At 38.9% G+C, this 11,753-nt stretch overlaps 2 protein-coding genes across 2 annotated transcripts; both read left to right on the forward strand.

Annotated features, from left to right (window-relative positions):
- Positions 1–4,052: 4,052 nt before the first annotated feature.
- On the forward strand, positions 4,053–4,778 carry LOC105898387 (GTPase IMAP family member 9-like; the record flags this gene model as incomplete). Its single annotated transcript, XM_031557864.1, has 1 exon — positions 4,053–4,778. A coding segment is annotated over one exon (726 nt), but the record flags the coding sequence as incomplete, so codon positions are not given.
- A 2,073-nt stretch (positions 4,779–6,851) lies between these two features.
- LOC105898386 (GTPase IMAP family member 9-like) lies at positions 6,852–9,146 on the forward strand. The gene is made up of 2 exons (XM_031586986.1): positions 6,852–6,858; positions 8,434–9,146. Exons 1-2 carry the CDS (start codon positions 6,852–6,854, stop codon positions 9,144–9,146), a joined length of 720 nt encoding a protein of 239 aa, XP_031442846.1.
- Positions 9,147–11,753: the final 2,607 nt, after the last annotated feature.

Raw genomic sequence — 11,753 nt, forward strand, 5'->3', positions numbered from 1 at the left:
GAGTAGGAATTGATAGACAGAGTAATTGAAACAAGAAAGGAAAGAAGAGTGAACAGGAGTGGCTACGTATAATATGGATAATGACATAAAGAGAGAGTGAAGAGAAAAAATATTGAAAGAAGGAGAGAAAATGGAGTGAAGCAGAGAGATGGAGTGTGAGGGAGGATAGAGGACTGTAAAGTCAAAGACGTTGAAAAAAGTGTAGGAATTGATGGACAGAGTAATTGAAAGTTTCCATTAAAGAACCAGGTTCAGCTGTGGGCTCTTCTGTTGGCCACCTGCGCAGAGGAACGTCACTGTGAAAACCTCTCTGCTCTCTGTAAAGTTTTGTCCTTTAAGACCCATTCTAAGGCTGTCACTTTTTTATTTATTTATTTTTTGTTTGAAATTCAATAATTAATTCAAACATGGGAAAAATAACTATTCAAAGCATAATTACCTGTTCGAATGACATGTTAGGCTAAGTATACTTCGCATTATAAATAAACTTGCCTGTAATGTTTTCTATTTTGAAATACATTTTCTCTTGATCAATAAATTGTTAATGACGAACATAGGCCTACTTTATAGCAAATAATAAACTATAAAGTCCACATTACTAATGTGCCCTAACTTTACAAGCTTAAACGTTACATTGTTGTCATGGCGACATTTACTGCTGTAGAGTGCACAAGATCCAAGAACACTGGAGAATTTGTTACTTTCTAAATGGCAAACATTTCAACAACTTGTCTCTTCATCAGAGATTTGCACCATTTGTAGGACATTTTATTTTTCAAAGCCTGAGCCTCTGCTAAATCATATTTAGTAATCCATAATATATTTTTTCTAAACCAAAGACAATGGTATAATTCTAGGCTAATAATAATGTTTCTAACACTGACAATGTTTGACAATCAGAATGTCATTATCTACAATAATGACAGTAAAATAAAACTTCTGACTGGAAGAAACCACAGTAAGACATACCTGGAACAGGACTGGGAGAAACCTGATGTCGACTGTATTGGTCAGGATTTATATCAGTATCTGCTGCCCTAGAAATATAATTGATTTAATTTAATATCACCGATATGGAAATGGGAACACTGGCTGTGGGCTCTTCTGTTGGCCACCTGCACAGAGGAACATCAGTGTGAAAACCTCTCTGCTCTCTGGAAAGTTTTTTCCTTTAAGACCCATTCTAATGCTGTCATTTTTTATTTGAAATTCAGTCATTCATTCAAACGTGGGGAGAACTGAATATTCAAAGCATAATGACCTGTTCGAATGACGTTTTCTATTTTGAAATACATTTTCTCTTGATCAGTAAATTGTTAATGACGAACATAGGCCTACTCTATAGCAAATAATAAACTATCCTGTCCACATGTCATGACAATGTCTGACAATCAGAATGTCATTATCTACAATAATAAAAGTAAAATAAAACTTCTGACTGGAAGAAACCACAGTAAGACATACCTGGAACAGGACTGGGAGAATCCTGATGACGACTGTGTTGGTCTGGTTCAATCTCTGCCTCCCTAGAAATATAATTGATTTAATTTAATATCACCAGTACGGAAATTGGAACACTGGCAATTTTGATCATGCACAAAAATGAATATTTTGGTCTTACATTTTGTATTCAATCTGTTTCCTCCTCCTGTTTAGAAATGTTCCAAAACTGTGTGTAGTATGATTGTCTTTGTTGATGATAGGTTCACATTGTTTTGTTATGTGTTCTTTGATGCTCATGGTTTTTCCAGAAAGTCTATTATCATCGTAAGGTCTATCTGTGATGTATATCATGTTGTGAGAGATGTCCTCTCCAAAAACCTCGTTCCACTTTCTCAATTCTTCCTCTGGCTGCTTGCCCTCCTCCAGCACCACCAGGAATAAGTGAGGGTCAGGGTTGGTGAGGTCTAACATGTGTTCGCCTTTCAGTTTTAAACATCTGGGGTGCTGATGACTAAAGTGTTGTTGATCTGCTCTTTCAGGCACTGAGGTGGTTCTGGGTCAAAACGTCCATCTCTCCACTGTCTGCCCAACACAACTAGGAAGTTCTGATGATGTTGTCTTGCTGAAAAATAAATGACATCATGTTACCTTTGACAGTAGTTCACAACTGTCAACTAAAACTTTCCATTGTAACATGCTGAGTTCTGTTTCTAAGTGAAGTTAAAAACAAAAAATGTGGAATATTAAGAAATGAGTATTAATACCAAGGTTAAAGCCAGAAGTCATGAAACAATTCAGACAAACCAATAAAAATACAGCTACAAAAACACTGCGGCAGGTGTCTAGAAGCTGAGAAAGATCGTATGTGTGTGTGTCATATGAAGAGCAACCAGACACTAGGCTGTGTACTGACAAGAGCACACACAACAGTAGAGCAGGGTGGATGTAAAACTCACACACGCTTCTAAAGGGAAAGGTATTCAGCTAGTTGCGATTCAGCAGCCCGACCAGTAAATACCACTAAAAACTACACACTACAGAGTTTGCTAAAGGACTGTTGTACAAACATCAAATTGTTGTAAGAATGTAAGAAAAGGTTTTGCAGAGCGACCTCGCCAAATGTCAGAATGCATCAGTTAACAAGCCAACTAGCTTTTATCAGTGCCAAATGCACTATTGGTGGTGTTTGCATGGAAAGGATTTAGGCTATTAGTTAGTTAGCTTGCTAGGACCAGACAGAAACTCTCTAAATGGATTTAAATGTTAGCATGTGATCATGGAAGATGATAACCTGTAAGAAATGAAGGAAGTTTCTTTGTTTTTTTGATGCAGCCATCTTTATTCCAGTAAAGTGCAGTAACGAAGCACGTGGAACATACTCCGGATTCAGCGGTGTAGGTCTGAACCACAAGCATCTCCAATTCTAGCCATATATACTGTTTAAGACACCTCCTAGGCTTCTAATGTAAATAAGCTAGGCTTCAAAGGCAAATAGGTCTGGCAACCTTTTGTTCTTCTGTATGATAATCAAGTTTCTCTGACTGAGATGGTTCTTAATGGCCTCCCGCATTCCCATACTATGATTAATTGCACTCACTCACACCTCAGTTTGCTTTCTGACCCCAGGTGTCTGAGTAAATCCAGTGTGGGGACCTTTCCTTTGTTACCATGATAAGATTACCATTTTGGATAGCAGCGACTGATTATGAATCTCATGTTCACTCACAGGATATACTGTAATTTCTTACACACCATAATGAGGAAGGCAAACTTACTGTTTGACATGAAGCTGTTCTAGACCAAGAGCACTTCTGTGTTCTAAAAGAATCTCCAGGCTGCACTGCTGAAGTACTGGAGTTCCACCGTGCAGAACAGAGTTTATACTGCTGAGGAAGTAGGCGGACCATTATGCAAATACAACCATTATGGGGATTCTATAAAAAAGGATCAAAACACCAAGACCTGTTTCATTTCTGCGTAGACGTCCATCTGACACTGAGAGAAAATGGGAAGTTCGTCATCTATCCCTAAAGGTATCAGTTTACTATTCACTATTCATTTTGATTTGGTTGATTTTTTTTAGAAAATACAGACATTCAGAAGCTTAAAGTTTTTTTTTTTAAAGAACTGTTTCCAACAATCGTCTGTGTGAGTAGGTTGAGAGTATGAGGTGTTAGCCATAGACATCCATAGCTATGATGTTGAGAAGACTGAGTATTCTTGCTGTTCCACACATATAAAAAAATATGTTTTTGATATTTGTAATAGTTTGTTCCACAAAATATGGGTATTTGTCATAAAGTTACAACCATATAGCAAAATCTGAGGTAAACTTGTTGTTCCATTGTTTAGTTAAAAATGAACAATAACTTCTCCCCTTCTCTTCAAATTCAACTTTATCTTCTAAATGTGCAATTGGAGCAAATCTAACATCAAATCTAAATAACACTGCAACAGTTTAGCAACCTAAAAAAAATCTATAGCAGCCCATATATTACTGGGGTAAATGTGATATATATATATACTACAATCATCACAATCATCAGTTCTGTATATTTTACTGAGGTAAATGTCATACAGTGTGTATGTTGATATGATGTATTTTGTTTATAGGTAAACCCCTGAGAATCGTGCTGATTGGAAAGACTGGAGTGGGGAAGAGTGCTGTGGGGAACACCACTCTGGGGAGAGAAGCGTTTACCTCAGAGTCTTCTGCTAATTCTGTCACAGACACTTGTGACAGAAGGAGTGTGCTTAATCCCAGACAGATTGAGGTGATTGATACACCTGGTATATTAGACACTGACAGAGATGCAGAATATATTAAAAAAGAGATAGTGAAGTGCATTAAATACTCATGTCCAGGGCCCCACGCATTCCTGCTGGTGATTCAGGTGGGCCGCTTCACTAAGGAGGAGCAGAATGCAGTCAGGGCCTTACAGGAGATCTTTGGGGAAAAGGCTGCAGACTACATGATGGTGCTGTTCACTCGTGGTGATGACCTTGTGGGTAAGACTATCAGTAACTATGTGAGCAAAGGTCACCCCAAACTAAGGGAAGTGATACAGAGCTGTGGTGGACGATACCATGCATTTAACAACAACAGCAGTGACCGCACTCAGGTTGTTGAGCTGGTAAAGAAAATAGATGAGATGGTGGCAGCAAATGGGGGAAGTTACTTCACTGATGAGATGTTCAAAGAGACACAGAGGGTCATGACAGAAAGAGAGCTAACCGAGAACTCACCTGAGTTAGACAGGTATCTTTCTTTCTTATCTCTCCTGTTGACGAGGGTGGAAATCTTTCAAAAGATTCTTGATGAAGACTATGAATGAAGATAATTTGATCATCAAGTGATTCTGTTACATGGTTTGGCATCTTAGGTGGTTATTGAAAGGTATTGTGACTGAAACCACCTTCCCAGAAGTCTGACATTGTTCTGCAATATCTAATAAAATGTTTCATTGCTGATTCAATTTTCCTGATTTCATTTTGTAGATTATTTTGTTGTATGAGTGTGTGTTTAAATATTTAGTTTAAGGAAACTTGTGGATGGTGAATCAGGTGGTGTTTTGGTATCCAAATGTTCCATTGAGCTTATGATGACTGTGAAATACCTTAAAGTGATTATAGTTTGCTTGTTTGACATGAGAGTTTCATATGTAACCAATACTTAGTTCTGTATTTAGAATTTCTTTAATCTTTTTTGTCTATGTAATGCATTTTCTTCCATGTATATTGAATACATTCTTTAAATAATACTGACTGTACTTGTTCTCTCAGTGCTACTTCCAACTGCCAACAGCACATCCAACTTCATAATGTAGCATGTAGCATCATGTTCTAGATTGTTTAGCCAACAAGCCTTTTGAACCGTAATGACCGCCTGAGACTTTCGCTACCTACCAAAATACACATCAACTGAGAATTCTAAGAGACAACGTGAGTGGGTAGAGTTTGACTGCCAATACATGTATATGTACTTAATGGATATGGTGATAAGTGTAGTGGCAATACTCTGGTTTTTCCAATAACCCCTTCTGTGGTTACCACCTGGGGAGTGCGGGAGTCCCTTGAATAAATCCAATACGGTCGCGTTCCCGTTGTGTTTTCCAACTGTTTTATTGTAACAAAAAATAAACAAGAAACATAAATGCATTCAGTCCAGGGTTAGGCCAGTTGAGAAGGCTGTAGTCCGTGGCTGTTTCTGACCGGCTATTTCATAGAATTTCATAGATGTTGATTTATTTATTTAAAAGAAAGTAAATGAACGAAAAGTAGAGTTCCTTCGATCAGTTAACAAAAAGCATCTGAGAACGGTTGGGTCTTAAGTCTAGATTTGAAACTGGCTAAGTTGGAGTACTTTTGATGGCATCAGGAAGTTGGTTCCAGAGCTGATTGGCATTGCTTCACCATGTTTAGTTCTGGCAATAGGAATTACCAACAGATTTCTCTCCAGTGATCTGAGAGATCTAGCAGGTGTATACTGCTGAAACATACATGAGAGGTCATTTAGTGCTGTCCCATTTAGTGACTTATAAACAAGCAGCAGTAAATAGTTTTTACATTTTAAAGTAAATGCTCTAGCTTACTGGAAGCCAGTGTAAGGACTTAAGTATTGGAGTAATGTAGTCAGTTCTTTGGGTTTTCATAAGAACTGTAGCAGCTGCATTTTGTACAAGCTGAATGAATTTAATTTGAGTGAGAGAGCGAGAGATAGAGAGAGAGAGAGAAAAAGAATGAGGTGCCGTCAGGGACATTATTCAGAATTACTACATATATACACGCATGAAACAAAACTAATTTACTATACTATACTGAACACCTCGCACACATACAGGTGAAAACCTTTTCCATACACATCTGAAACACTGACACAGACAGTCAGGTATGTAGATGGCCAGATGGGCAGTGACACACACACACACACACACACACACACACACACACACTCACACACACAGACATATATAAATATACACATCTACACACACAGATAATTACACATTTTACACACATGAATTCACAAACACACATATTATCAGACACAGCCAACAGATTTAAAGGTTTAACCTTTTAAACACCATCACACTGATGGCTGGGAGTTTGTTTCCCCATCTCATTGGATCTAACGCAGAATGCAGTGCCTCTCTATGGTTACCTGCGATTAGTCTCCTCTTGTTCGCTTTGCGCTGACATCCGCTCCGGCCACGCCCCTTAAGCACACTGCCACACTCTCACTCGCAGGACACAGGGGCGGAAGGGGTAACAAAGATAATAAGTGCTAACCTGCTAACTGGTTCATTCAAGATCAGTTAACAATCAGCAGACTTCATAATGTCAGTATTTGTTTCTTAGAAAAGATTTAAAACTTTTTCAACATCGGGAAATTGATCATCAATAAGAACATGACGAGTATGTTTGGTTTTTGTGAGAAAGGACTTAATGTCCTTAGCAAGAGATCTCTTTCTCTTTTGCGGTACTTTGAAGAGAGTCTCCTCAGTTTCCATTAAAGAACTTCTCTCTTCATCAACATTGACCAAAACATTTTCAATATCAGCTATTGAGTTAGTGCTGTTTGGGGTGTTTTGCATGCACTCATCTGTCTCATCAGCACCAGATGTCTCATCACCCACGGACTCTTCCACAGTGTCTTGATCGTCATTAACACTTTTGTCCTTCGGCACATCATCTTCCACTGCTGTGGTCTGGGCATGACTTGTTTCTGCTGTTTCACCCTTCGTGGCTACACCAGATTTAGCATAATCCCTTCTTCTCTGTTGCACCTGCACTATCAGGGTCTTTTCGTGTTTCAGGACATACTCTTAAGACATATCCTATTTGTCCACAGCCAAGAGATAGAGAGAGATAGAGAGAGACAGCAAGAGGTTGGACATTGTTTGTTTGTCTGTTTGCTCACAATGGCCTCCCCCATTCCCATACTATGATTAATTGCAGTCACTCACACCTCAGTTTGCTTCCTGACCCCACGTGTCTGAGCAAATCCAGTGTAGGCACCTTTCCTTTGTTACCATGATAAGATTACCATTTTGGATAGCAGCTGCTGATTATGAATATCATGTTCACTCACAGGATATACTGTAATTTCTTACACACCATAATGGCAACTGTTTGACATGATGCTGTTCTAGACCAAGAGCACTTCTGTGTTCTAAAAGAATCTCCAGGCTGCACTGCTGAAGTACTGAAGTTCTACCGTGCAGAACAGAGTTTATACTGCTGAGGAAGTAGGCGGACCATTATGTAAATACAACCATTATGGGGATTCTATAAAAAAAGGATCAAAACACCAAGACCTGTTTCATTTCTGCGTAGACGTCCATCTGACACTGAGAGAAAATGGGAAGTTCGTCATCTATCCCTAAAGGTATCAGTTTACTATTCACTGTTCATTTTGTTTGATTGATTTTTTTTTAGAAAATACAGACATTCAGAAGCTTAATGTTTTGTTTTTTTAAAGAACTGTTTCCAACAATCGTCTGTGTGAGTAGGTTGAGAGTATGAGGTGTTAGCCATAGACATCCATAGCTATCATGTTGAGAAGACTGAATATTCTTGCTGTTCCACACATAAAAATGTATGTTTTTGATATTTTTAATAGTTTGTTCCACAAAATGTGTATTTGTCATAAAGTTACAACCATATAGCAAAATCTGAGGTAAACTTGTTGTTCCATTGTTTAGTTAAAAATGAACAATAACTTCTCCCCTTCTCTTCAAATTCAACTTTGTCTTCTAAATGTGCAATTGGAGCAAATCTAACATTAAATCTAAATAACACTGCAACAGTTTAGCAACCTAAAAAAAAATCTATAGCAGCCCATATATTACTGGGGTAAATGTGATACAGTGTGTATGCTGATATGATAAATGTAGTATATATATATATATAGTATATATACTGTATATATATATTACTGAGGTAAATGTGATACAGTGTGTATGTTGATATGATGTATTTTGTGTATAGGTGAACCCCTGAGAATCGTGCTGATTGGAAAGACTGGAGTGGGGAAGAGTGCTGTGGGGAACACCATTCTGGGGAGACAAGAGTTTACCTCAGAGTCTTCTGCTAATTCGGTCACAGACACTTGTGACAGAAGGAGTATGCTTTATCCCAGACACATTGAGGTGATTGATACACCTGGTATATTAGACACTGACAGAGATGCAGAAGAAATAAAAAAAGAGATAGTGAAGAGCATTAAATACTCAAGTCCAGGGCCCCACGCATTCCTGCTGGTGATTCAGGTGGGCCGCTTCACTAAGGAGGAGCAGAATGCAGTCAGGGCCTTACAGGAGATCTTTGGGGAAAAGGCTGCAGACTACATGATTGTCCTGTTCACTCGTGGTGATGAACTTGGGGGTAAGACTATCAGTGACTATGTGATCAAAGGTCACCCCAAACTGAGGGAAGTGATCCAGAGCTGTGGTGGACGATACCATTTATTTAACAACCACAGCAGTGACCGCACTCAGGTTGTTGAGCTGGTAAAGAAAATAGATAAGATGGTGAAAACAAATGGGGGAAGTTACTTCACTGAGATGTTCAAAGAGACACAGAGGGTCATGACAGAAAGAGAGCTAACCCGGAACTCACCTGAGTTAGATCTTACTTTCTTATCTCTCCTGTTGACGAGGGTGGAACTCTTTCAAAAGGTTCTTGATGGAGACTGGAAATAATTTGATCAAGTGATTCTGTTACATTGTTGGGCATCTTAGGTGGTTATTGAAAGGTATTGTGATATTGATTTAGTACTATGGTTATCCACTTACTGAATAAACACTCCCAGAAGTCTGACATTGTTCTGCAATATCTAATAAAATGTTTCATAGCTGATTACATTTTCATGATTTCACTTTGTAGATTATTTTGTTGTATGAGTGTGTGTTTAAATATTTAGTTTAAGGAAACTTGTTGATGGTAAATCAGGTGGTGTTTTGGTATCCAAATGTTCCATTGAGCTTATGATGACTGTGAAATACCTTAAAGTGATTATAGTTTGCCTGTTTGACACAAGTGTTTCATATGTAACCAATACTTAGTTCTGTGTTTAGAATTTCTTCAATCTTTATTGTCCATGTAATGCATTTTCTTCCATGTATATTGAATACATTCTTTAAATAATACTGACTGTACTTGTTCTCTCAGTGCTACTTCCAACTGCCAACAGCACATCCAGCTTCATAATGTAGCATGTAGCATCAGTGACCCCCCCCGCCGGAAAAAAAATAATCTTATTTATTTTTTATTATAACAATATAAGTGAAAGACAAACTTAAATGTATCAATTGCACACATCCTTCAATAGAACATTTGAATAACACACTTAAGAGAATCAATACACACATCATGTGCATTAATGTTAGCTAACCAGCTCTCTGCAAGTTAGGTTGTGCAAGCACTCAACATGCATTATGGTTTAGTTGAGTTAGCTAATCGTGGCTAACGGGATTTCGCTAACGCTGGCTATTATAGTTGTGTCAAAAGGAAAAATATGGTCTATCCAGCTAGCTATCGACCTGTTCATTATTAAGATTATACTAGTACTCTGTATGCTATTATATTCTGTTAGTTGTGGCTAGCGGGACTTCGCTAACACTTTAGCCTAGTGTCAGATGATTTACCCTATGGTCAAATCAGCTAGCTAACGCTAGCTAGCAAACAATTCTGTTGGTGCTCAACATTAGCTGGTTGCCTTAATAGGAATTTAGGTTAAGTTACACTTGACTGAAAACACATTTTTTACCTTGTCCACTTGAGCATCCTTCAATAGTTATCTTGATAATGTAATAGACTACTCTGTAAAAGATGTATTTAATTTCCCTCGGGATAAATAAAGTATCTATCTATCTATCTATCTATCTATCTATACTCTGCTAACTACGTACTACCTTCACCAGTTGGATAAGTTGGAGCAGTCAGTGGTCTCCTTCCACCAATTCACCTTGCCCTTGGTGACCACATAATCGTTCTGTATTACCTATTTGTATTAGCCATTTCACACAATTCAGAAAAACGAAAACGTGCAGGAATTATAGGCCTGTAATTATAATGTTATGAATGTGCGTTATTTGGAAGAAAATCGAGGTGTGACTGCTAGACAGTGGATCCCCCGCCCCCCCTTGTCCGTTCCATTTGGGAGACCCCCCCCCTTCTCTCTTCTCACTCAGGATATGTCTACGGCACCTTCTTAGCGAGCAGAGGCGCCTGCAGCTGCAGGGGGCGCCAATTTGCCAATTCCACACACAGTGATATGATAGATAATAGAAAACCGCTTCGCGGCCCAGATGATTTTTTTTTTAAGTGCTCTTGTCACCCCCCACGTTTTATGAAAAAGTGCCGCCCCGGGCGGCTGCCCGGGTCGCCCGGGTCGCCCGTGCCTAAAACCGCCCCTGTGTAGCATCATGTTCTGGATTGTTTAGCCAACAAGCCTTTTGAACCGTAATGACCGCCTGAGACCAGTCTTTAGAAGCGTCATTGCTGGATGTTTGCATTTTAATTGCATTCATTTGACAGGATTGACACTTTCGCTACCTACCAAAATACACATCAACTGAGAATTCTAAGAGACAAAGTGAGTGGGTAGAGTTTGACTGCCAACACATGTATATGTACTTAATGGATATGGTGATAAGTGTAGTGGCAATACTCTGGTTTTTCCTATAACCCCTTCTGTGGTTACCACCTGGGCAGTGCGGGTGCAGGTCTGTCTGACTCGCAGCCAGTTCCCTTGAATAAATCCAATACGGTCGTGTTCCCGTTGTACTCCAGTAGCAGCCCATAGGTTAAGTATGAAGCAGGGGCGAATCTAGGTTCCCACTTTTTTGGGGGGGGGGGGGGGGCTAAGCCCCTAGATAAAACCTAATATCTTTCCTGTGACCCAGCAAAACTAGGGGGGTTTGGGGGCATGGTCCCCCATAAGACATTTTTGAAAATATCCTTTTAAATAGTGTCCTAGTGGGTTTTAGGAAGAACAATTTACAAATTAAGATTTAGAAATATGGCACAACAATAACAAGACTTATGCTGAGATAGGTGCTAATTATACTGTAGCACAATAATTTCCAATGGTAGGGATTTGCAGCTCCAGTGAGTAGGTTAACGTTGTAGGCTAGAGTTTACTAGTTATAGCTGGCTGATCTACTGAGTAGGGTAGCATACCCACAGGATCAATGAACCGGCATGATAAAAGAGAGCCACGACATCTATAATTAACTCGTGATGATTTAATCATTTCGTTTCTTTTACTATTTTAAACTTCATGTGCTATACCTTTATATCCAACA

Source organism: Clupea harengus, chromosome 20, assembly GCF_900700415.2.
Source record: "Clupea harengus chromosome 20, Ch_v2.0.2, whole genome shotgun sequence".
NCBI lineage: Eukaryota > Metazoa > Chordata > Actinopteri > Clupeiformes > Clupeidae > Clupea > Clupea harengus.